General features: G+C 37.2%; 2 protein-coding genes across 2 annotated transcripts in view; one reads left to right on the top strand and one right to left on the bottom strand.

Annotated features, from left to right (window-relative positions):
* Positions 1–26,382, top strand: part of LOC116302507 (DNA polymerase epsilon catalytic subunit A) — a 41,761-nt gene that overhangs the window by 11,116 nt on the left and 4,263 nt on the right. Inside the window, exons 20-60 of the mRNA XM_089033968.1 lie at positions 579–707; positions 859–961; positions 1,819–1,965; positions 2,394–2,539; positions 2,997–3,055; positions 3,651–3,740; positions 4,344–4,436; positions 5,859–5,928; positions 6,031–6,105; positions 6,366–6,455; positions 6,694–6,761; positions 7,369–7,564; positions 8,231–8,629; positions 8,986–9,108; positions 9,554–9,814; positions 10,043–10,249; positions 10,521–10,656; positions 11,227–11,323; positions 11,635–11,689; positions 13,518–13,601; positions 13,719–13,825; positions 14,435–14,480; positions 14,631–14,713; positions 14,841–14,928; positions 15,284–15,368; positions 15,670–15,742; positions 15,822–15,909; positions 16,386–16,561; positions 16,970–17,084; positions 17,168–17,233; positions 17,336–17,424; positions 17,789–17,878; positions 18,456–18,540; positions 18,694–18,776; positions 19,487–19,607; positions 19,939–20,058; positions 20,395–20,466; positions 20,889–21,088; positions 22,029–22,167; positions 23,075–23,121; positions 23,295–23,382. Of these exons, the coding sequence (XP_088890094.1) occupies positions 579–707; positions 859–961; positions 1,819–1,965; positions 2,394–2,539; positions 2,997–3,055; positions 3,651–3,740; positions 4,344–4,436; positions 5,859–5,928; positions 6,031–6,105; positions 6,366–6,455; positions 6,694–6,761; positions 7,369–7,564; positions 8,231–8,629; positions 8,986–9,108; positions 9,554–9,814; positions 10,043–10,249; positions 10,521–10,656; positions 11,227–11,323; positions 11,635–11,689; positions 13,518–13,601; positions 13,719–13,825; positions 14,435–14,480; positions 14,631–14,713; positions 14,841–14,928; positions 15,284–15,368; positions 15,670–15,742; positions 15,822–15,909; positions 16,386–16,561; positions 16,970–17,084; positions 17,168–17,233; positions 17,336–17,424; positions 17,789–17,878; positions 18,456–18,540; positions 18,694–18,776; positions 19,487–19,607; positions 19,939–20,058; positions 20,395–20,466; positions 20,889–21,088; positions 22,029–22,167; positions 23,075–23,121; positions 23,295–23,382 (4,689 nt within the window). The remainder of the gene's footprint in view (positions 1–578; positions 708–858; positions 962–1,818; positions 1,966–2,393; positions 2,540–2,996; positions 3,056–3,650; positions 3,741–4,343; positions 4,437–5,858; positions 5,929–6,030; positions 6,106–6,365; positions 6,456–6,693; positions 6,762–7,368; positions 7,565–8,230; positions 8,630–8,985; positions 9,109–9,553; positions 9,815–10,042; positions 10,250–10,520; positions 10,657–11,226; positions 11,324–11,634; positions 11,690–13,517; positions 13,602–13,718; positions 13,826–14,434; positions 14,481–14,630; positions 14,714–14,840; positions 14,929–15,283; positions 15,369–15,669; positions 15,743–15,821; positions 15,910–16,385; positions 16,562–16,969; positions 17,085–17,167; positions 17,234–17,335; positions 17,425–17,788; positions 17,879–18,455; positions 18,541–18,693; positions 18,777–19,486; positions 19,608–19,938; positions 20,059–20,394; positions 20,467–20,888; positions 21,089–22,028; positions 22,168–23,074; positions 23,122–23,294; positions 23,383–26,382) is intronic.
* LOC116302514 (alpha-1A adrenergic receptor-like) lies at positions 23,378–24,507 on the bottom strand. The gene has a single exon (XM_031711830.2). It carries the CDS (start codon positions 24,426–24,428, stop codon positions 23,445–23,447), a length of 984 nt encoding a protein of 327 aa, XP_031567690.2. The 5' UTR covers positions 24,429–24,507; the 3' UTR covers positions 23,378–23,444.

Genomic DNA, 26,382 nt, shown 5'->3' on the forward strand with positions numbered 1-26,382 from the left:
TGTATAAAAATGTGCACCTGCTATAGAATGCTTGCATGCCTATTAAAATGACCTTGCATTCAGACGAAAAGAATTGCTTCAGGGCTGTAACCAAGGGGGAGCACAGAGTGCACGTGCCACCCCCCCCCCCCCCCCATAAAAGCTTAAGGTCCGCTCATCTATCTCCTTTTGCTTTAAAATTGCATGTAAATGTTTTTCGAGTAAATGAAGACCACTTTCCATCTATATTGTAGCTTTTTTTTTCTTTTTTTGGTTGTGGTTTGACTTTCTTTGTTTCCCTTATTATATATATTTTTTATTGGTTCTGCTTTTCCTTTGTTTCCTTTTTTTTTTTTTTTTTTTTTTTCCTTTTTTTATTTTTTATTATTGTTATTTTTTGGTTGTGCGTTTAATTTGGTAAGGTTTTTTTTTGGTTTCTGCAAATCACTGCCTGTGCACCTCCCCTGCAAGATCCTTGGTTACGCCACTGTGCACCATGCAAAATATAGTGAGATGCATTGATTGAGTTTTATTAGTAGAATCACCAATCGGCATGCTATGCAATTGTTGTTATCTAGCTCTTGTACATTTTCACTTAGACATGTGATGATATCAAAGGAAAATTAGCAGCCCTCAGAGACACTCCAGCACGTCTTGAGAATCCCATGGTCTACCATCTTGACGTGGGTGCTATGTACCCTAACATTATCCTCACTAACAGATTACAGGTATTTTTACATGTATAATCGAATTGATGATTATATATTTTAGAGACGGCATCCATGATTCAAAAATGAGTGAGTAGGTGGCTGGAGACTTTAAAGGAGGTCCAGCAGTTTTTGTCAAGATATAATTTTTTTCAATTTGATTTTGTTTTAGCCGTCAGCCATGGTTGATGAAGCAACATGTGCGGCCTGTGATTTTAACAAACCTGGAGCCAGGTGTCAGAGAAAAATGATGTGGTCCTGGAGAGGAGAAGTCAGTGAGTAGACCAGGCTTGACAGTCCTTTGTAATATAATTCGATGATTTGAATACCTCATTACATGAATTTACCGTATTTCACCAAACATTAATGTTGTGATTGTTAAAAATTCGAATTGTACTGTTGCGAAAATATAATGACGCAAAAATTAAGAGGCCGTTAACTATTAAGAAAATATTTATAAGAATTTATAAAATATCTGCTCTAAATCTCGCGTACTGATTGGTTGGAAGCGCGTGCTTTATGAGAGCACACAGCACGCGCGCGCACTTTCAGTTTCGTTATTAATGTAAATTGTATTTTATAAAAGAAATAAAAAACTTGCTTGCTGTGCTGTATGGAGTGATAAAGCACTTGAGGATTGGCAGATCACTCGAGAAGTGTCAAGAAGCACTCCGCTACGCGTCGTGCTTCTCCTAACTCTTCTCTCGTGTTCTGCCAACCCCCGCGTGCTTTATGACAGCACACAGCACGCGCGCGCGTTTTCTATTTCTTCGTTAATGTCCATTAAATAGTAGGGATAAAAGATAATGTTACTGATAGCAAAGCATTATCACCTCCTAATCCAGATCAGCGCTGAGTAATACCAGTATTCATTATCAGTATTCAATATACTCAAAACCAAGAAACTGTTCCTTTTTTCTTGATTTTTTAATGTCAAAACGTGGTTTTGTTCAGGGAGTGGCAATATTTGGGAGTAACTTATACATGATTTATTCAAAAAAGTCTCACAATTAAACTGTCGCAAAATAAGCGAACTACAGGATCGGGATTACAGGATGTAAGCTCCTGTAAAAGCTCCTGTAATATCTAGCCTTCGTTAATAGTCTCGATGAAATTTTCATCTTGTTTTCAGTGCCTGCTTCACGAAGTGAATACCAAACAATAAAACAACAACTGGAAGTTGAAAAAATCCCTGGCTTGAAACCAGGAGATCCCTACCGTACATTCCATTCACTTACTCCTGCTGAACAAGCACAGTTAGAAAAGAAAAGACTAGGAGGTACGTGGGATTTAGTTGAAGTGCGACCCGCGACGTTTGATGTCTCGTTCGCCGAACAGACGAACAATACGTCAACATACGTCAATCAAAAAACTGCAATAATAATTAAAAAAAACAATATCTCGGCTCATTGATAGAGATTTTGGACAGACTATTAAGTTTTGAATCTCCCTCTACTTATTGTTTCGGGTTTTTTTTCAAGTAATTGACGTTGGCTGCAATGGTAGTCGGCGAACTAGACAAACTTAGTGGGTCGCACTTCAATGATAATGGTAGTAATGTGGAGGAAATGATGAAAACTATTGATTTCAATGATTTAAATACTCTTTAGGGCCACACGAACAGGTTTATTAGCATGGTTTTTGCTATTTAGTGCTACCCTCGCTAAATATAGGATTTATTAACATATTCTTCTTTAAACGTTATAGATTACTGCCACAAAGCTTACGGCCGAACCCGTGTCACAAAACTAGAGGAACGACAGACTACTATCTGTCAGCGTGAAAACTCTTTTTATGTTGACACTGTCAGAGCATTCAGAGACCGAAGATATGAGTTTAAAGGTCTTCTCAAGGTATGGGAATCTAAGATTTTTTAAAACTTTAAGCTCGAATAGAAGGAATTCAAAAACGGGAAAAACAATGGGGTAGTTTGAGGTAAAATGTGGAAAAGTAGTTCAAAGTAGCGATAATTTTTGTGTTCCAGTTTGGGATTCGTAGTAAATCAAGTCAAGTGGTGGGACGCATGTTATTTCAAAAGTGCGGGAGGTTTCTCCTTGAGCTTTTAAAAACGGATTCCTGCTGATGAAAGCTAATGCGAGGCAATTAACATATTATTACACATCGATTCTCATGTTCGAAACCATAGATAGTGCAGTTAAATATGTCAAAACGGATAAGAATCAGAATAATTTCTCAGACTATATATTCGTGACTCCCCTCAAAGCATTGATCAGTCTTGGGAAGTTTTAAACTGAAATGAAGTTTGTGTGTTTAATGATTGAATCATCTGTAGCTTCTTGCTTTCTTCAGGTATGGAAACGAAAGCTTGGTACAGCAACCCAGAATGGCGATCCTGAAGAAATCAAAAGGTGTTGTTCTGCGCATGCCCAACTCAGTCCGCTAACTAAATCATTTTTCCATTTATTGTTTCAGGGTTCGTGCAGGTCCTTGAACTCCTTAAAAAGTGCTGGAATTTAAAATGCATTTTCAAGGGCACTTGAAACTCCTTGAAAATAGAAAAAAAGTAGAAATGTCCTTGAATACTCCTTGAAAAAAATTGTCCATGAAAAAATGTCAGTAAAACTTTCAAGATGTGTAAACCGTGAGTCGTTGTCATTGGTTAAAAATAGAGATTTTCATTACGTCTCGGGAGAAGTGTCTTTTTTTAATAATTTTTTGCTTTCCAGAACTTAGTAGCTCAATGTGTCGTGGATATCACGTGACAAATTTGCACATCTCGATTAGTATTGACATTTTCTTCATATTTTTTACGGATACCGAAATAAAACCCTCTTAAGAGTTACTCCTTGAAAAATGTCATTTTGGTCCTTGAATACTCCTTGAAAACTCCTTGAATAATTTCTTGGGAACCTAGCACGAACCCTGTGTTTATAGTACTATAAAATTTAGAAAAACTGAAAACATCAAGCCCTTCGTATTCTGATATTTCTTTTTTTTTTTTAGCTGTAAAGCCAAAGAAGTTCTATATGATTCACTACAACTTGCTCATAAATGTATCCTCAATTCATTTTATGGTTACGTCATGAGAAAAGGGTTAGTTATTGTATTATTGATTATTATTATTATTACTATTATTATTATTACTATTATTACTATTATTATTATAATAATACAGCTTCTCATTAATCCCATATAGGTAACCGTCCAATTATTTTCTTAATTGGACAGGTCTTGTTGATATGGGATTAATTAGGCAGCTATATAATTAATAGGTAATGGGATTTCATTCTCCCCAATCAAGAAATAATCAGACTCGAAAAATTCCTCTGACTGCCAAATTGGACTCGGCCTACGGCCTCATCCAATTTTGGAAGTCCTTGGAATTTTCCTCGTCCAATTATTTCTTAATTGGACAGCATGGAGTCCTATTACATATACTTATTATTATTATCATTATTATTATTATTATTATTACTATTATTGATTATTACTATTATTATTATCATTATTATTATTATTATTACTATTATTGATTATTATTATTATTATCATCATTATTATTACTATTATTGATTATTATTATTATTATTATTATTCGCCGCAATAAATGAATATTCTATGCAAAATGGAAGCTGACCTGAGCAACAGAGATTTGTAACCAGAAGTATTAAAATATGTTGCTATTTTTTCCACTAGGGCCCGATGGTATTCCATGGAGATGGCAGGAATCGTGTGTTACACTGGTGCCAACATTATCACACAAGCAAGGGAGATTGTAGAACAAATAGGGTGGGTATTAGATACACTTGCTTTCGCTGTTTTATTGCATTGTCGCAAAGCTATGGCTCTGTTTCAAAATAACGACACGGTTCCATGTGCATGAAAAATGGTAGGAAATGATACAGAAGCGTTTACACGAAAACAGAATGACCTATTCTTATTTTCAGGCCACCATTTTCAAAACGGAGTCCTTCTAAACGATAAAAATAGCAAGGTTTTCGTAACAGGATCGTCTTTTTTAAAACTTAACGGTTTGATTACATATTTAATCGTTGTCGTCATCATCATCATCAGTTCCACCTTTTGAATCAGTAGTATCCTCGGGGTAATCCTGTATGGAAACCCATGTCCAGCAGTCGCCTTAAGTCTGATTTCGACATCGTGCGTCTCATCTGTTGAGAATCTAGTCCTAGTAGATTCTCAAAAATCTCGTTCACATCACTCTACTAGATTGAATGTCAAACAGAGTCTGCTTCAGCTGTTTATCATGTTCGTCGCGTAAACGCTAGGCGTAACTGAGTAGAAAATGACACGGTTACAAATGAAACCGGGTCTATTTAAACGGTGCCAAATTACCCCGTTCCCTCAGAGGGGGGCGACAATATTAAGAAATTGTGGGTACAAGGGTTAAAAATTATTTAATGCCCTAAAATCGTTTTCATCGGTTCTCTCTAGCTTTACATCTTTATGATTGCTATTGGCGTTCTTTAACAGATATATACACTGAATCGAAATTTGGCGACCAACTATTGTTCTGCACCGACTAGCGACTGACTAGTAAACTCTTTTAACGGTTTACACGTGAACACGAGGCTAGTCAGTCGCTAGTCAATGCAGAACAATAGATCGTTTCTCAAGTTTGCGTGCGCATCCAAATTGACGGGCCACAAAATTGAGAAGACAGTTTTATATTCAAAGAGGAGAATAATCGATTTTATTTAATTCATAGCAATGCATGATAATACTCGTGTTCTGGTATCGTGGCCCGTCAAGTTCCTTAAATTTGGATGCGCACCCAACCTTGAGAAAACGGCCTATAGTTATTCAAATTGGTCACCATATTTCGATTCTATGTATAATGCAGGAGAAACAAACGTTAGAGGAAGGAAACTGAGGGGAACTTTCTTTTCCATAGTTTTCCTTTATTCCAATACAGGTACTCCCATTTCGAGTTCGCCTTTTCTCAGTCTTAGCCTCGATTATGTACAAATGTGTTCTTTTCTTTTATTAAAGTCCATTGTATAGTAAGGAATGTACGCACTACGGAACAAAACTAGTTGATTAAAATGCCACGGGTTTTGGTTTAATAGCTGGATATTTTAACGCACAACCGAGTCTAAGGCTGAGCAAAGAGAACTAGAAACTGGAGTATTACTAGCACGCCAGGATAAAATTGAAGGACAATTGTCTTAGTATCTTTACTCCTTTTAGGCGTCCTCTTGAGTTGGATACTGATGGTATATGGTGTATTTTACCAGCGAGTTTCCCAGAGAACTACCAGGTACGTGTTGACATGCAGTTGACATTTAACCCTTTAAATTTAGTTTTTGCATGAGCAAACTCAATGTAAATCAAGATCATCTCATATCTTTGTTATTTTTAGGTTAAGACGACTAATCCAAAGAAGAGCAAAGTCACCGTTTCTTATCCTGGTGCCATGCTAAATATCATGGTTAAGGTCAGACGCATGACGCCATTAATATAACTCGGCTCTGGTTTTTTTTTTGTTTTTGTTTTTGTTTTGTTTTGTTTCGTTTTGTTTTGTTTCGTTTTGTTTGTTTTGTTTTGATTCGTTTCGTTTTGTTTCGTTTCGTTTTGTTTCGCTTTGCTTCGTTTCGTTTTGTTTTGTTTCGTTTTATTTTTATTTTGTTTTGTTGTTTTCTTGGATGACACTTACCTCACAATCTGTCTAAACTTGTCCTTCGTTGATGTTTCCAGAACCACTTTACCAATGACCAGTATCACGAACTAACAGATACAGCTAATCTTACTTATGACGTCAGGAGCGAAAACTCAATCTTTTTTGAGGTAAGTAGAGGTTGATGGAAGTATACACGAGAAGTAATGACCCATTACAAGCAACAATGTAAGCAAGAGTGTTATGCCAATTGATTCCTGCATTGCCGATGAGATGCTTCTTGTGACCACCTGGGTTGCGACAAAATGACCACTAATAAAACTGTCTGTTTAAAAAATGAAATTAAACATTTTATTATCTGTGTCAGGATATATGACGACTGAGCAAAACATGTTTGTCTCCTTACAGGTGGATGGTCCATACCGAGCCATGATTTTACCCGCTTCAAAGGAAGAAGGGAAAAAACTGAAGAAAAGGTGAGACAACATATATATGGAACAAAATATGATGATAATTGCTAATAAAGTAATCCTACTGGGGAAGGGGTGGGATCAACATATATATGGAACAAAATATGATGATAATTGCTAATAAAGTAATCCTACTGGGGAAGGGGTGGGATCAACGTATATATGGAACAAAATATGATGATAATTGCTAATAAAGTAATCCTACTGGGGAAGGGGTGAGACAACATATATATGGAACAAAATATGATGATAATTGCTAATAAAGTAATCCTACTGGGGAAGGGGTGGGATCAACATATATATGGAACAAAATATGATGATAATTGCTAATAAAGTAATCCTACTGGGGAAGGGGTGGGATCAACGTATATATGGAACAAAATATGATGATAATTGCTAATAAAGTAATCCTACTGGGGAAGGGGTCAACTCCTCGCGGCAGTCTTACTCTCGCCTGTTATCTCTATAGTACTTGGTGTGTTTTTTGCTTGTAGCGGCACCTACGACAAAGCCCTACTACTAAATTTAATGTTCAGTTGTAAAAACACATGCATTAAATATATCCTAGTAATGACGCTGTATGTTTCTTATTTCATGACATAATTATCTTCAGATATGCTGTGTTCAATGATGACGGCTCTCTGGCAGAGTTGAAAGGTTTTGAGGTGAAGCGCAGAGGAGAGCTACAGCTGATCAAGAATTTCCAGTCATCAGTGTTTGAACAGTTTCTTCAGGGTAGCAATCTGGAGGAAGTGTATAATTCAGTAGCGAAGGTAGCAAACTTCTGGCTTGACGTACTCTACAGTAAGGTAATGTAACGATTCTGTTATTTTAAATGTACAAAACATTTTGCTTTATTTTATTCCGGTCCAGTACCCTAAAAATATTGCTTTCTGATTGGCTGCGCAAGCGGAAGGTATTTTTATCTTTGCCAGACCGCGGTCCGGTATCCTGGGATAACGGATTGTTAATTCAAACAAAAACAAGTTAAGGAGTCAATAGGGAGAAATCATTTACCGTACTTTAGTCAGTCCAAATAAGGAAAAACTCTGTCCGATCTTTGTATTAAATCCTCTAAATATCACTGTGAGAAACTCATGCTATGGCTGTGCCGTTACGCGACTGTGATGGTGCCATGTAAAAGGCAACCACACGCAATAGCGCGCTCTCGGTAACTGGATTAGCCGATACGTCAATACTGTAACCGCTCTGGTGACCGCTGTCAGTGCCATGATTTCTCTTCCCTCGGTTGTTTGCCCACTTTTGCTCAGCTACAAGAAATCAAAATGAAATCGGCTCCATCCAAAAGCAAAAAAAAAAAAAAGTTTTAAGTGTAAAAAATCCTAGTATTAATATCTTAATTTCTTCCCTTCCCTTCCCTTCCCTTCCCTTCCCTTCTCTTCTCTTCTCTTCTCTTCCCTTGCCTTCCTTTTATTTCAGAACCCAATATATTCATTTTGTGTTATTCCCCTCAGGCCTCAAACATGCCAGACTGCGAGCTGTTCGAACTCATCTCAGAGAATCGAAGTATGTCTAAAACACTGGAAGAATACGGATCACAAAAGTCTACATCCATCAGTACCGCCAAGAGACTTGCTGAATTCCTCGGTGACCAGATGGTCAAAGACAAAGGCATTAGCTGTAGATTTGTCATATCAAGAAAGCCCGAAGGATCTCCAGTAACAGAAAGAGCCATTCCGTTAGCCATATTCCAAACTGAAGACGGCGTGAAGAAGTATTATCTGCGGCGATGGTTGAAGGATGCCGCGATGGTTGACTTCGATATCAGGGAGATCCTTGATTGGCAGTATTATATCGAGAGGCTAAACAGCGCTATACAGAAGATTATTACTATACCTGCTGCTTTGCAAGGGGTAAGCTAAGGACGCAGTTCACTTGATGTAGATTTGTTTTTCTTTCTAGCTTCCTAGCTATCAAAATATTTATCTTTAATATTGATCATTTCCTGAAAGAACACAACAAATATCTGTTTAAGAGTCTAGTATGTTTGCTTTCCAACTATCAAATATGAGGATTCAGTTCTTCCCTGGCAGCACCCTTTTTGCAACTTTTTTCTATTATTATTTGTTTGCAAAAAAAGTTATAAATAAATGAAATATTTAACTTTAATATTGATCATTTCCTTGAAAATGCTAGAAAAGATAATATACTGAAGGATAAAACTATTAAACTAAGCTGAGAAAGGTCTATTGTGATTGCTGTTTTTCAGGTTAGTAATCCAGTTCCTCGCTGTGCTCACCCCCCTTGGTTACACAAGAGACTGCTGGAAAAGAACGATGTATTCAAGCAGCAGAAGATTAGTGAAATGTTTACCAGGCTCCCCAAACAGAAGGTAAACAGCATGTAGTATTACAGTCGCTGTCATTGTGATGATTATATAGTGGTTTGTATTTCCAATAGAAGAGATAAAGACGCACGTAGACGTAGACATAGATGTAAATATAGGAATATGCAGACCTTCGCGTCATTAAAGATCTTAGTTTGTTTAAGCGCCATCTTAAAACCCACGTTTTTAACTCAGCATTTTGATAGTTTTTTCAGTATATGTCAATATATATATATTTCATTTTTTTGTAAATAGTTATATAGTTATATTATATTATTATTGTGATGCGCGCATGATCATTGTATGGAATGCGCGCACAATAAGTGATTAAATTATTATTATTATTATTATTATTATTAGGAATAGAAATGGAGATAGACAGATATGGAGTTTCATTTAAATATTAGGACGATACATATGCATTTCTTTTACTTTTTCTTCCAATGAGCAGCAACACGAAGAGATAGATGATGGATCTAGCCCCACACCTAGTCCCGGTCAAATTACTGACATCGAAGACATGGGGTCTGGCACTAGACCCAATGGTTCATTGAGACCAATGGCCACCAAACGAAAACGTTGTCAAATGGAGGCGGAAGTTGATACCAGCCAGAATCAGTCTACTTCAAGCAAGAAGACTACTAATGATGTGGATCTCAGCAAATCATGGAGGGAGGTTCTTGGTGAACAACCCGAGTGGGGACCATCCAAGGTTCGTACCTTATTAAAACCATGTTAAGAATATGGAAGCGTACCCTTATGTCTGGAACAAGGAAGATTTGACAGAATAAATGAAATTGCAGTTAAAACTCTGAACAAGAAAAATTCAGGGTTTTATCAATATTCCACCCCTTCCCTCTAATCGCGGTATCCTGGCTTTGTTTTTGTTGTTGCGAATTTGCAACTAGAAACGTAATTTTGAAAACAATTTTTTTTTCAGGAAGAAAAAGATGCTTGGGTGTCCTTCCATAAGAAGAAATGGGAATATCAATCGAAACAAAGAGCAGAACGTAAACGATTACGTCAGGAAGCCAACAACATGGGAATGTCATTAGGTGTACGTGGCGGAGGGTCCAAGACAGGAATGACGTCATTCATCAGACAGCAGGCCAGGTCACTTTTGAATACTCCTTGGCAGATTGTACAGGTAAGTTCGTATTTACTATTATATGCGGATTATTTTACTAATTTTAATTTTTGTTATGTATCGGGTCCTAGGCAGCTTCATTTCATCCAGAGTTTAATTTGTTTGTTGCCGAGGGCCAGATAAATGTTGCGCGCACATCCCCATTGATTCTCCCGCCTTTACTCAAGATTATAAGGTCCTCTTAAAGAGGCTTGACTTGGTTTGTGCTCTTTAGATCTCACATCAAGACAACTGTCTTTGTTCCTCCTGATATCGTTTATGATTGCGTTAGATTGCAGAAACTTCATCTCCTGGTGTTTTCAAGGTCTGGGCTCTGATTGGTTCAGACCTTCACACTGTTAAAGTCAACGTGCCTAGAATATTTTATGTCAACAGCAGATGCGCAAAGGAAGAAGAAGAGGGAACTAGTAAGTCAAGTTTGATTTGAAACTTTGATCTGATGTTCATGATTTGGTACAAATATACCAATCAAAGGCTGTTCCAAGGTCGAGGAAATAACTGAGCCAAACTTGCAATGCCGTGCTTAGGGACAATACAATGCAAGTTTTCTGCTCAACCTCGGAATGGCTAGCATCGAAAACTGTTTACCCTGCTATCTTCGTAACTTTCGACAGTTACTTACAGTAGCATTGTGAGACAAGTTTCGGGCGGTCTGTTTGCGGCGAAAGTACTCGTGTAACTTTCTTGCGAGAAAACTTTTACAAGGCTTGTATGTTTACGCTTGAGGCTTGTAGCAGAAACTTGTGTCGCATTCCTATGGTATAATAAAAGTGTCAGTATGTAATAGTCAATTATTTATACATTTTGCTGATATCACTTTTTATAATGTATTCACTATATATTGGCATAGATATCTTCAGATACATCCCTTATGATCAGTATTTATTTCTGTCTTTATTTATTTTCCAGTCTACATAAATATTTACCTTATTTTTCTTTCTTTCAATTTTTTTTTTCTTTTTTACTTTTTTTTCCAGTCTGGCGGCGTGTGTCCAAGACGTTACCCAGGTCACACCCTGCTATCAATCTGTACCGGTACTTGGTATCAGAAGACATTTATAGAGAGCATTCAAGGTAACTACATCACGCCTGCTACGCCTGATAGTTTAAATATTATACTGTTACAAATTATCGTTTGCCTGGGTGAAGATTTCTTTTACGACCATTCATGAAAGGGTTTTATAACTTCTCGTATTTGGTACTCTCACGGCTAAGATTAAGATTAAGGGACAATCCTTTTTTAATATTTATATTTTAAAACTAAGGTTCGTTGATTTTTAAAGTAGGCAAATACCGAATTAACGGGTTGATGTGCAGTACTTTATTTTTGAGCTTAGTTTATTTATTTAAATCTAATTGTTATATCATTCTTGTTTTGGTATTAGCGAACTTTTTACAGATTTGTCTTCCCCAGACATCGAAGGAATCTACGAGTCACAGGTACTGTTAATGTTTCTTGCATTTCATCTTGTCTTCAAAGTAACTATTGGTAGAATTGATTGATATTCCCGCCATTTGTAGATTTGCGAGTTGGGGTGATGTCAGGCTCTCAGCATGTAGAGCATGTGATAATCTGATATTTTACACATGTATTGTAAGAGCATTGTATAAATAAAAATTATTATTATCATTATTATCATTATTATTTTCATCATCATTATTATTATCATCATCATCATCATTATTATTATCATCATCATCATTATTATTATTATCATTATCATTATTATTATTATCATCATCATCATCATCATTATTATTATTATTATTATTATTATCCATTTGGTCATTTTTGGGTTTCATTACTCCTAGAATCCATGAAAACATTTCGTCTTTTAACACATCATAGACAATTATCACTAATAAATAATGGTAATTGAACTGAGTGGAGTGCAATTTGTATAGGAAATCGCACGATCTCGAGTACAATTTGGAAATTAATAGACACGAGTAATGTTTTGAAAGTTCTTGTAATTGCATGAGCCTTTAGGCAAGTACAATTAAAGAACTTTCAAAACATTACGAGTGTCTATTAATTACAAATTGTACGAGAAGATCGTGCGATTTTTTGTTTATAGTTCACTCAACAAAATTTCAGTAAAAAATGCGAAGCGACGCCGTTCATATTTGGCGGCCGATTTTCAGTCCATCGCGCAACTGAAATGCCTAAAAAAGATTAGTTCTTACGGCTTTATAATTTTATTTATGTTTTTTAACTAAAAAATGATAGAAAATAATTGTTTTGACATTGTTTTGGCCGTGTTGCCATAGTGACTTAATTCGGTACTCCTACGGAGTACAATTAACGCTATAATTGTACTCCTCTCGACCAATCAGAGTCGAGTAATTTTGTTGAGTGTACTATAAGTATAGGAAATCGCACGATCTCGAGTACAATTTGGAAATTAATAGACACGAGTAATGTTTTGAAAGTTCTTGTAATTGCACGAGCCTTTAGGCGAGTACAATTAAAGAACTTTCAAAACATTACGAGTGTCTATTAATTACAAATTGTACGAGAAGATTGTGCGATTTTTTGTTTATAGTTCACTCAACAAAATTTCAGTAAAAAATGCGAAGCGACGCCATTCATCTTTGTCTATTTGGCGGCCGATTTCCAGTCCATCGTGCAACTGAAATGCATAAAAAAGATTAGTTCCTACTCCTTTAAAATCTTATTTATGCTTTTTAAGTACAAAATGATAGAAAATAATTGTTTTGACATTGTTTTGGCCGTGTTGCCATAGCGACTTAATTCGGTACTCCTACGGAGTACAATTAACGCTATAATTGTACTCCTCTCGACCAATCAGAGTCGAGTAATTTTGTTGAGTGTACTATAAGGACCAAAATCATACGAGTGATTACAAAATTGCACGACCGCGTAGCGGGAGTGCAATTTGTTAATCACAAGTATGATTTTGGTCCAAAATTGCATGACACGAAGTTCAGTTACCACTTAATCATATCCTTTTTGTAATCATACACAAGAAAAAGACACAATAAAGAGTGCAGAATAATCAATTTAATGTAGAAGAAGATCTAAATGCGAACAAAAAAAGGCATCTAAAAAAATGTTTTTTGTTGATTTTTTTGTTTTATTTTGTTGTTTACAAAAAAAATTTTTAGGATGCGATTAAGAGCTAAGGATGCGATTTGGGAATTAATCGCACTCCTTTGAACCAATCAGATTGCAGGATTTGGTAGTGATTACAAAAAGGATATGATTAATGAAGATATTTGATATTTATCTGATCATGATTTTTAGGTTCCTTTGATTACAAGGGCTTTGGTAAAGCTCGGATGTGTGAGTGCTGCTAATAAAACGTTTGCCAGGATCAGCGATGGACGGGTAAGACACTAATATATACATTAATGGACTTGCTAAAATCATAAAGTCTTTACGTCTAAAGTCACCAATTATCTTAAACTTGTCTTCTCTTGTTTGCTTCTTGTTTGTTTTGCGCAGGACTTAGACGTCTTCGAGCTTGATCAGCTTGAATTCAAGACTCTAGCAGAGTGCTCATACCTTGAAAACTATAGTCTGAAGACCATCTACCTCTACCAAAGCCAATCGTAAGTTTTTCCAACACCTCTCCCGCACCCTCAGTGTCCGTTGCTAAGTTCTACAAGTTTAAGGATTAGTACAACTGCTTTAGTGCTCTATATAGTGTTTGCACTCTGATTCTGTTCTATTATAACAGCTCATATTAGAGTTACGCTCTATTGCCTTCTAGCAAACGTCGTTTTTGGGTCAATTTCTATACATTTTATTGTATTGACCCAAATACCTCGACTTAAAACAATTTTTTGAAGGCAATAGATTGTATATTCTAATATCTGCAATGCATTTGTTTATTATGATATAAAAGAGACTTTAAGGATTTTACTTTAAAACATGACGTTTCGACTGCAGCTGTGGCAGTCTTCTTCAGAATGAATACCTCTCGCTAAAGTCAAAAATATATTATCGGTCTTTAACTTAATTCCCGGTACCGCTGCCAGAGAACAGTAGAACCTCTCAGCTCCACACCATCACCGCCCACACTTCATTATAATCACTGCATTTCACAGCTGCTTTTCAAATTCAATATCATTCCGAAGAAGGCTATCATCAGCATGGCCGAAACTTCAAGTCATCTTTTCTATTACGTGTTTTTCAATGTGATTGTTATTTACTTGTAGTGACAATCGAGCCATGATTGGGGTCTTCATCCCAGGATCCAAGAAGGTACAGCATTGTTTCCTCGTCTTCCTTCCCTTACCATTCATCCTGATTCCTTTTCTGCTATCATCGTAGTTGTTTTCTATTATTAGATTCTTTAGTATTGAGTAAGTTCTGGTTTTTTTTTTTTTAACTTTTGTTACTGCCATTTTTCAGGCATCGGTTTTTGTACTGGACTCAGTTCGTAACAATCAAATGCCGAATCTATCATCGATGTATAATACTGAAAGATCCGCAAAGTAAGTCAATTACCCATATATTAACCCTCGTTGCTGGTTATCGTTAAAATTAAATTGTAAATAGAGGGTCACCTATAACCAGATGCTACCCTATAGTAAATACTATTCTCTTTCGTTTTTTGAACAGAGAGAAGAACACTGAAGAAGGGGAACCTCTTTCATTACCTCCAGAGAACCACACCTTTGAGATACGAGTCGACACCAACCCCAGACAGGTAATAGATAGTTTGTTGTAGTATAAAGATATCTTCCTTCTGGCATGCTTGTCTGCTTGACGAAGAGAAAAGTAAAAGTAATCCCCCTCCTGGAATGCTACAAAATTTTTAAACATTTCAGTCAAATGTTCATCAATGAATGTGGCTCTTTCTTGATGTTGCAAGGCACCTGAAGCTTGAAGACAAGGAAGCAATAGCCGAGAACAATGAGTTTGGAGCTAACAATATCCTGCAAAACCCTAACCCAGAATGCGAAACACCAAGAAAGACCCATATAAATATAAACGATTACAAAAATCGTCTTCATGAAAACCAAAGGACCCAGACAAATCTATCAATTGACTTTGTTTTGTAGGCTTACAGAGCAGTACAGCGGTTGTTGGTTGGATACAAAGAAGAGAAAAGCGGTCCAACTATGATTCTGGTCCAGTCCGCGATGGGTAAAAATATATATGACTATAATCAATGCTTGCGATCATAACATGTACAGCCTTGGATTTCATTTTGAAAGCTATCATTATCATAAATGATCTTCGAGGCTGGGAGAGACGGTGTTACAACAGTATTCATCTCTCTAATAACATTCGGATCCTCTCTCAACTTTGGTATCGTGTGACTGCATATCAGTTCTGTTCACGGCCTATGACAGCTTATTCAGTACCCTAGTCTAAATGTTGCTTATCTGATAGGCTACTTTATTTTGCTAAACAAATTTGGCGTTTTGTTTGTTTTATTCAACAGATTTAAATCACCTTACGTCTTCCATTCCAATCTTGAATGACTTCCCATTGGTTCCTCTGCCTTATAGTGACAGGTACTGTAATCTGTTGGTCAAGTTTATGATTGCCTTGATATAAGTCCGTCTGACGTCATTTATTTATCGGTTTCTATAGTGATACACGTTACAATGTTCTTGACTGGCAGCGACATGCATCAAGACGAATGATCAAGCATTATTTAGAAGTGGACCTATTCTTCCAGGTTGGTACATTTCCTTGTGTTCACCTTTTACAAACAAGCTCCCTACAAACAACACCATATAAGGCATGATAAACAAAATATATTTGTAAGTCAAATGTCATCACTAGTCACTGCTCTTATTCTGGAATAATATTAGCCATCAGGTTGGCTCACTGGAGCGCCTTTGTCAACCGCGTGTGAACTTGAAGGGAATGAGGACTACCTTTTGTATAGCCTCATTTCCCTAGCATATCGTTCGGCCTAAGCATAGGATCATTACAAAGACAGCATGGTGTCACGCTTACAAATAAACCATGTGCTTATGTGGCGCATACTACGCATGCGTATAGAACTTGAACGCAACTGCGATTTGTGACAGAACGCAAAGAAAGCCCAATTTATACCTCGGGCATTTCTTTGAAAGCCCGAGTGAAAAGCGTCTCCTAGCACAGATCAGTGGCGCCATTATTTAATAAGTTGTTTCAAAATATTTTCAGGCTCAGTTAGAGAACGCACGTTACTTCCACGTCCCTGTTGGCAACATCCCCATGGATGCCACTCTGTTTGCCGCCGATCTGTTTTATGCACGTCACTTACAGAAACATGGACACTTGTTGTGGATGTCTCCAACAGACAGACCAGACTTGGGAGGAAAAGAAGAGGATGATAATAGGTACGTCAGTAAACACTCTGTACACGCTAGTCAGGAAAACTTGTCATCGCTAATAACCATCGCATGTACAGCTGACACAGCTGAACTGGGTCGAACTGAAGGCGCCTCTGGCACCCGCTAAACAGCCGCTAAATACTCACGACCCCAGAGTTAAGCTCTAATCAGTTTGAATTAGTTATGGTAATTGTTTTAAGGGGAGTATGGAAAAACTGGAGGGCCGAAAAAACCCTCGAGTTCAGAAAGAGAACCAACCAAATACAAGGGCGTACAAAACGTTATCGAAGAACAAGAAGACTTGGAGACGTAACTGGAAGAGGAGGGAAGATAGAGACAACCTGTTCCGCTAGGTTGTCAAAAAAAGCTGTCCACTGTTCGATATTTAAGTTATTCTCAATGCCTATCTTGTAGACTCAGTCTCCTAACCGACGAAGCAGAATCCATGGAATTTAACAGTCCCGGATGTTACCCAACTGTCTGTGTAGAACTGTCTATTGATGGTCTGGCTGTCAATACTATTTTACAGGTAAATACTTATACTGATTTCTCTTAAACGTTAAATAAATTGTTCGTTTTTAACCAGAGGTTATGTGTTTCTATTTATCGTAGTCCGCACATATCAATGATTTTGAAGGTGCTTCAGGTACAGGAATAAGCTTCGATAACATCCCACAGGTATGCATCTAGATTTCGTTTTCTTTTTTCGTCATTCATAATAACCCCTACCAGAGATCAAATCATGTTTTCAATCCCGTATCATCTAATGCACTTGTGTAGGCGTCGTTAGAGGAGCTGGTACAAGGAGGTCAGGCAGCTGCAGGACTAACCACATACGATGAAGCTGCTCTGTGTTCTAGTGCTTTTAGGTAAGTTTTCAGTGGCCTTCAAAGATTTAATTTGCATTATTCATATTTGCATATAATTGGAGCCGTCGAGCAGTCAAATTCCCATTGCCTACCCTCGCTAAAAGCAAAATATTCCTTTTGCAAAACTGTAAAATATAACAGTTTTATGGAACCCCGAGAAAGCTTTTGGCCTGATCTCTGTTATGTAACGGTTTGAATAGTGACGTGTTAAATTTTGCGGATGAAAACAGGATCAAGCGCGAAATCAAAAGGGCGAAAAGCCAGTGTATTACCGCTACGCCATCTCATAACCATAGCACGACATGTTATAATATGATTAGACATAGCCAAGCACTTTTAAGGTTGATTTACCCTGTCTTTCTAGGATTCTGAAAGGGATGATTCATAGCTGGCTGCATGAAGTATCTGCTTACCAGAACCAGTACGCAGATGCACAACTGATGCACTTCTACAGGTCAGTTGACTCAACTACTGGGTCTTATTCAGAGTCGCGTAATGTATATATACACATAAGTATAGGCTAAGGATCGTTATCCTTGATCTTACTCTTGCGTCCATAGTTAAAGCCCAGTGACGGAAATTGTTTGTATTTACCCTTAGCGTTGGTGAGAACCACCAGACTTTAGACTTAGTTGATAGCAGTGATATCTATGTCCTAGTCTTGTCTACGTAACCAATGTTAAGGGACCATGAGGCTATTGCTTGATAACCTACCCAGAGGCAGGGAAGTCTTCTTTTCCAGGTTGCTCCTGGGTGCGCAGCGTTCTAGGAAAAAGCGAAACCCGAAGCGCTCGTCGTATGCTCTAGAACTTAAGGGTTTTATATTATGTGGTTTCACGCAGCTTTCTAGGATAAAGCGAAACCCGAAGCGCTAGCCGTATCCTCTAGAACTTAAGGGTTTTATATTATGCGGTTTCACGCAGCTTTCTAGGAAAAAGCGAAACCCGAAGCTCTAGTTGTAGAACTCAAGTGTTTAGTACGCGGTTTTACAAAGTAACCCTTTCATGCTAAGCTTTTTGCTGTGCTTCCAGATGGCTTTCTTCACCTTCCTCTCTCCTGTACGACCCAGCTCTATGTCGAATGGTCCAAAGAATGATGAAAAAAATGTTCTTACAGGTAAACCGATTGGTGGAAATACTTTTTATTTTCTGTTCCTGTCCTAGATTATGACCTTATTTATTGGCATTTTAGAAAACGATTTTGATATTCAATTAATATAACATTGCTGACTGAAAAACAAACTGCCTTTTGACTGGCCCTTTATTTTAGCTGGTTGGTGAGTTCAAACGTCTTGGTTCTACCATGGTTTACGCTAGCTTCAGCAAGATCATTATTTGTACCAAAAAGAGAAGGTAAGATAATTTGTACATTCTTTTTAGAATTGTTTTTTTTTTTTTAGAATTTTCTTTAACATTTTGATTGTTTCGTAACGATCGTTTACACGGGCGATTCAGTTTTGCGGACATTCGAGGTACAATCGTTACAGCTATTTTTAATGAAAATGCCATTCTTGATTAAACCAAAATCGCCGCAAAAATCGCACCTCTAATCGCCGCAAAAATCGTTCTTGTAAACAGGCCTATATGTTGTTCGTGGGTTTCTAGTTTACGCATTGTACTGGGCTAGCTATGGTACCATGCGAAGTATAACATGACAATAGCAATGAACTACTTCGACGCGGATACGCCATCTTGGAAGGCAAGGCATTATGGGGCATCCATAAGACGGCACATCAATCACCTTATATTTTCCGTCATCTTTGTTTTGTTTTGACTCCTGGCAAGATGACCGCCATATCTTCGAAGAAGTCAATAGTCCCTTTCACAGTTCCCAGCGCCATCTTGAAAGGTAGCCATGCCTTTGCATCGAAGCGAGACGAACGGTGAGCTTGCAATGATAGAGACCTTTTTCAACACCTTGGACAATTATTCAGATATCTCTATCATTGCGAGATCACTGTTCGTCTCCCTTCGATGCAAAGGCACGGCTATCTTTCAAGATGGCGCTGGGAACTGAGAAATGGACTATTGTATGTAAAGTCTGTTGTGATCGTCATTTTCAGTGTTTCTGATGCTCTTGCCTACGTTGAGTTCATCCTAAAGAGCATCCAATCAAAAGACCTGTTCCATAGTATCGACATCGTCCCTACGTCATGCTGGGAGTTTCTCATGTGGCTCGATCAGGTATTTAACATTGATTAAACGTTTGGGCTAACTGTGGTACTTACTTACTACCGTACAAGTCCCCAGCATCTAATAAGCTCCCCTTCTGATAAACCCCCTTCTGATAAGCCTCCTTCTAATAAGCCCCCTTCTAATAAGCCCCCTTCTAATAAGCCCCCTTCTAATAAGCCCCCTTCTAATAAGCCCCCTTCTAATAAGCCCCACTCTAATAAGCCCCCAGTCCAAAAGAAAAGAATAAGTTCTCTGTGGGCTGAATAAACGGAAATATGGTAAGCTAACCATGATAGGTAACAAAGGATGTGGAGTACTTATTTGTGTACATTCATTGTAGGCTAATCATGGCGGGGTGCGTGGTAAACTACCAACAGGTGCGGAGGAGAATGGTGATACAGGTGGCGATAGCGAAGATGAGATACAAGGAACTCCTGAAAATAACAATGTTCACGAAGAGGTAAGTATATGAAGTAGTCTCGTGATCATGTGAGTCTGTGACGTTAATTTGGTCGAGAAGCTATTTACCAACGCATCAGTAGAGGAAACTAGTACAAATTGACCATTTATAGTGCCCCGTGAATTTAAAAAAATGTGTATCACCTTATGCATATTCCAAATACTCTACGGTTATATGGGTCCGGTATAGTGTTGCAGACCGTCACTAGCGCGCCTGCAATTCCCCTTCTCATTGACAGTTTAATTTTCCCCTCTTGGGGGACAAAGAGACAGTTTTTTGGGGGATACCCATTATTATCGATACATATGAATATTGCGTCTTTTTCTCTAATTTCAGCCCCAGATTGAAATGAACTGGAACATCGGTAAATACCTTCCTTCCGGTGCGTCGTGTCAGAATTTCTTTCAGGTAATGCTGTTCGTCGTTTTCCTTCACTTAAAGAATTATTGACGTTGTGTAAAAAAGCGTTTTTTTCCTCCGATTTTTAACACATTGTCAGTACTATTAGTAGGGCGCTTTCCCTCGTTCTCAGTGTAGTTTATTTTATAAACATTAGGACCTAATGCTCCTGGAATTGGAATTTGATGTCTAAAAATGAACTGCTGTTTTAACTGAAAATGGACCCTTCTTAAAAACAATCTTGGATGCAAGGTTACCATGGAAATGCAAAAGAAATGCCACAAATTCCATCGAAAAGGAGTATAGTTTCTTTTGTATTTCTATCTTAGCCTCGGATCCAAGGTAATTTTGAGAAGGATCCATTCCTGCAATAACTTATCTAGCAGGGAAATCACAAAAACCACTCAAAAAAACGTTGTCTTTTTTTTAAGATTGTTATAGCTGGTCATATCCATGCCATGTATAAGCATTCATCGGAGGAACGCCGTACTGTTCAGCCAGGTACCACACCAATACGTCGAAGAGGAGGAAGCAGTCAATCGCAGAAAACTGTGCAATCATCTGCCACACCTAGCCTTGTAACGTTCGCACAGGAACGAATCCAGGGGGAACTGACGCAACAACTCTTCTCGTGAGTATAGGCTTCCTCGTATAGTGTAATTTTCGTACGACTGTGAAAAATTCACGGCTCGAACACGGCCATGACACGGCAAGCGATACGCCAGACCAATCACATTGCACGAGAAACTCTCATCCAATCAAATACCCGGAACACGGCATAAACACGGCGCGGACACGGTCACGCCAAGGTCACGGCAATGCCAGTCCAATCACATTGCTCGTGAAAAAATCAGCCAATTGAAATTCTAGAAAGCATCACGGTCACGGCACGTCACGCTTACGGCACTGAGCTTTTCACAGTCATACGAAAACTGCACTATTACTTGTAGTAGTGAGTGTAGCGTAATTGAAGTTTTGGGGGAGACTTGGAATACCAAATTTATTAAAGACGTCAGACTTTATTCGGTTGTTTTATTGGAATGTTCTTTTTTTTTGTTGTTTCTGTTTGCCTGTTGTTTTTTTTAAGATCATATTGTCTTTTTGTGGTTTTGTAATTAAGACAGAGTCTTTTGAGTAATCGGCGTACAGTAAAACCCCGCATATAAGAACCTAAAATTTAAGAACATAAAGTCAATCTGTTTTATTTTGTTGTAAATATCAAAATGCAGTACTCTGTATGTTAGAGTGTTTACACTGTGTCCATGAAATAAGATCTAATTTACGCTCTTTTAATGTTTGCACTCTATATTCCATGTAGCTAGCATGAAAATTTGTGAATCATTTAATGTATAAAATGTCACGCCCACCAATACAAGTACTTTTTTCCTTACCAAAAATTAAGAACACATTTTTAGATAAAAGAACCTAGATAGCCTGATTTCAAGTTAAGCACCATTTATATAAGAACCTGTTCAGGCTGACTTGGAAAAATCTAGGTTCAGCATACGCGGGGTTCTACTGTATTATCACAACATACTTTCTAATATATAGTTCGTATGTTTGTTTTGTAGGATAACTCAGAAGATCCAGCATACCTTATCTGGAGACAGATCATCCAATAAGGACCCTAGTTCAGAGTTTCCTGTTTTACCTGGCTCGTATTTACCTCTCAATAACCCTGCACTTGAGTTTGTCAAGTACATATGTAAGGTATGTATGAGCAATTATTTCATCAATGAAAAATTCATTTTTTTATTTGCATTTATATTTCTAGAGTTAATTAGAGTTAATTAGAATTAATTAGAGTTAATTTGCAATCTTACTGGACACATAAATATGGATACTACTTAAACAAAGAATCTTATTCTCAAGAGAATAACATGCTCACAATGCATACTACGATTATATTTTACCAAAACCATTGTATTAAAGCTTTATTAAAGCGAGTTGGGAGTTGAAAATTACCCAGAATGCACCCGATATATCAATATATTGAAATATATGCAGCGATATGCAGAAATTATGATACTTTTGTATATGCATAAAAGTATATCAAAATTTTATTAGAAATTATGGGATACCATCTCTGATATTTTTTAGAAAGCCCTAGTGATAGGCAACCCGAAAAAAATATCGATGATATCCCATAATTTCTGATATACTTTCGATGTGCTTGTATGTGTGTACGAAAGGATCAGAAACTCATATATATATGTGTGTGTGTGTATGCATAAGCAAGTCATTTTTTTTTTCAATTCAGTTAACATGACGTCCCAAAATACAAAGAGAGAAATGTCACTATGCTATCGACACAGCTTATAACAATTATGCATTGACATTGATCATGTTTCCTGATGGTATTGCTTGTGTCGCCTGACCAGATATTTCCCGTGCACAATATCATAGTCTATACGTCCTTACATTTTTGTTTGATAATTAGTGGGGTTTTTTTTGTATGTGTTTTTCGTTGTTGTTTTGTTGTTTGTTGTTGTTGTTGTTGTTTGTTTGTTTATTATTTGTTTATATGTTTTTGTTTCTGGTTTTTTTTTTTTTTTTTTTTCTTTTTTTTTTCGTTTGTTTTTTTTTCTCGGTAACTGTTATTTTTTTTATAATGTAGGTACTATCATTAGATCCCAATACACTACATCAAGTCAATAAACTAAGGTAAGCATTTTTTGCAAATCATTCCAAACCAATGTTAAAATGTTAAAACATGATGCACCAAGTCATCACGTATAGAAATAATTTGTAATTCGGTATTGGTAATATGATAATTGGTAATACAGTTTTTCTTATGTTATTGATTTTAACGGCTATTTAATGGTTTTGTTGAAAAGGCGTGATCTGCTCAAGTTGATTGGTGTCGGTGAATTCTCAGAAGAAGCCGCCTTCAAAGATCCATGCCTTTCCTTTGTTTTACCAGAGGTGAGTTAAATGTACTGCAAACATTACCACATATGCTTCTAGTTATGTTCCTCTTGCCTGGGCTAAATTGGTCTGTTCGTAAGTTCTAATTTTTCTACTGTCCTTCGATAATTCTCTCGCGAAACGGAATGGACTTCAGGTGATCTCCGAACCAGATGCTTGAGTGCAGCTCTGTACTCTTTGGCTCGATAGAAATATATTATTGAGTTAAAAGCTGAGCTTGAAAGGGCAAGAAGTTCAGACACTTTGAACCAAAGTTTGTCATGATTTCTTGCGAAAAAGCGAAAAAAAACAAAGGGAATCCAAGTGATTGTGAAAAGACCGATAATGAGTGCTACAGTCAAGGCCACGCGTCTGTCTGTGTTATCTTGATGACTGGGTGCGAGGTTCCGCCTATCGTACGTCATTCTGATTGATTTGATAAGGATAATCACATAGCACAGGGCAATAATGATGTAGCAGAGTGCCATACCGGTAAACGATACTAAAGTGAATACCTTGTATACGAGATTTGAATGAGTATGGACGTCTGTAGCTATAATGATACCATAAATACTCGATATGATCCAAGATAGTGCTATGGTAACGCAGAGTCGTTGCTTAGTTATGATATTCCTGTATTTAAGTGGCCATACTATAACAACAAGCCGCTCAATGCTTATAGCACAAAGTGTCAGCAAAGATACGACTATTGAAATATTGAGGTTGAAGCCTTTGAGCCTCGATATGATAATGACGCAAGACCTTTCCATCTCCCCCAGTGTATAGACTGCATAGATCGGCATGCCAAATGCCGTCAGCACCAAATCTCCAAAAGCAAGGTTTAATATCAGGTAGTTTTTCCTCTTCCTTAAGCTTGGGTTTCTCAAGATAGTCACACACACGAGTGTATTTGCCAGTGTACCAGCTACTGCTAGAATGCCAGTAACGGTCACCAGGCTGTATCCTGGGACAGATGGGAAGAAACACGCCGGAGAGCAGGACACCAGTGAGGAACTCCTTGTAATACAATCTTCTGTTTCGTTTCTATGGCTTGTGTTGGTCATCTTGCTGACAGTCTTGAATCAAACTAGCGCATCTTTATCTTTTCTTTTTTTTTTTTTTTGCTTTTACCTTGGTAAACCAAATATTAAGTTAAGATGCTGACTCTTTAGTCAAAAGTTGTTTCTTTAATTGGCTCTGTTTTGAATAAGGATGGAATATAGAAAAACGATTTGAGACAGTGTTTGACATCTAGGTCACTTCACTAATAAAAACCCTTCATATTCTGGCACGCACAAAAAAAAAAACAAATAGTGAAAGTAATAAAAAAATCGTTTCTCGATTTTCTTTGACACTAGTAAAAAAATACTCATACTCTTCTTCAAAAAGAATAGCGTGAAACAGAAATGAAAAACCCTTCTTGGTAGAGTTGAATCAATATGAGACTATTTGATCCGCTTACCTGGTCAATGTCCCTCAGTATTTTTTGGTTGAATAGAATAACTGCTTGCGTGCACATCAGCTATCTTACTGGAAAAAAAGAAATGAAAGCTGACTCATCTAGCTTTACAATAGATGTACATTGTATGTTATTAGACTTGACGTACTGCTTGTCAGTTAAATGGCGCTGATACCTACTATACAGTGCCTGAGGAGTGATTTCTTAATGAATAAATGAGTACAACTTATTTCTGTTAATAAATCAATTATTAAGTTAGTTAGCTTTTACTCCGACGAAGGACTAGCGTCTGAAACGTCAGTAAGTTTTTTCATCTTTTCACGGTGTATAATTTACCCTTTTATCATTACATTCACTAAGCTAGTGAAGTCCCACAATTCGTGCAAGTTTTGCATAGCTCATTTTCCCTTCTTGTGGGTTGATCGTCATATTTTCCTTCTTCCAAAAAGAAATTTCGATCATGGCGGAGGGCCAATTAACCACAATCTCTCAAGAGTTTTTTGATTTAAAGTGTATTTGTGTCCAAGAAGAATCTTGTTGCTTGTAAAAATAGTTCACTGTAAAATACTTAGCCTAACAATGTTGTCGTTAAAGAGCTTTGTTTTAACTTAATTGATCTTACCTCTTGCAAACGGCGCTTTGATAAATCCGCAAAATATCTTGTCTTTAAAATATCTTCTTTCAAGATTTTGTGCTTTGCGTTTCCTCCTCCCTACTCGTAAATGCTATCAGTTCTACGAGCAATAAATCCTTCCTTTCTTAAATACCTTAGTAATCAAAATCTGATATCTAAAGACTGGTAGATAGGCCGCCTATTTCCCAAAACTTACAGTCATCGAGAAAAATCCTCAACCACTTTACATTTGCTAGAGTCCCAACAGGATGAATTAATGGATCTTGTTTCATCGGCGTCTAACTTTGTAACGCTCGATACCACAGTGTTCTCGGCCACTAATCCAGTCTACGTACAGGTGTTTCAAGTCTGAGGCAATTTGAACACAAAGATTTTGGAAGCTCATATGCCATCAAACTCAATGTTTTCTAATCTCCAGTCAAATTTCCTGTGAGACAGTTCTCTCACATACAAACGCTTTAACTTTTATTACGAATGAATAAGATTTTTTTCGCTGGCTTTTCGTTTTATCATAAATGTTGGATACTGAGCCTGGTTGGACTGAGGCGTGGAAAAGTGAAACAGCTGAAATATCGCACTGGTAATTATGAATGTAACGAAGACCAAAATCACACCAAACTGACACTCTAAAATAAACAAAAAAGTAAGGGGTTATTTAATTAATTTTTCAGGCTCAAAGCCAGTTTACAATTTTGTAAATAAAAAAACTGGATAACACGCAGTATTATGGACGGATCGGTTTATTCTTTCTTTTGATAGGAGAAAAATGTCTAATTAAAAGAAAAACTCTTCGTTCTTGTAAATAATTTGGGTATGATCGTCATTACGTTTCTTGTTAATGTTTACCTGCTTTAGAATAACAGGAACCGACCTATTACCTTACAAGCTATCTTCCTCCAAGTAAAGATTATTGCATTACTTGATA

The sequence above is a fragment of the Actinia tenebrosa genome, unplaced genomic scaffold (assembly GCF_029948245.1).
Source record: "Actinia tenebrosa isolate PJP-AT-01 unplaced genomic scaffold, QUT_ActTen_1.0 PGA_scaffold2__45_contigs__length_23673736, whole genome shotgun sequence".
Classification (NCBI taxonomy): domain Eukaryota; kingdom Metazoa; phylum Cnidaria; class Anthozoa; order Actiniaria; family Actiniidae; genus Actinia; species Actinia tenebrosa.

Coding starts and splice junctions, on each gene's coding strand:
- LOC116302514 (XM_031711830.2), bottom strand. CDS start 24,428: ATGACCAACACAAGCCATAGAAACGAAACAGAAGATTGTATTACAAGG.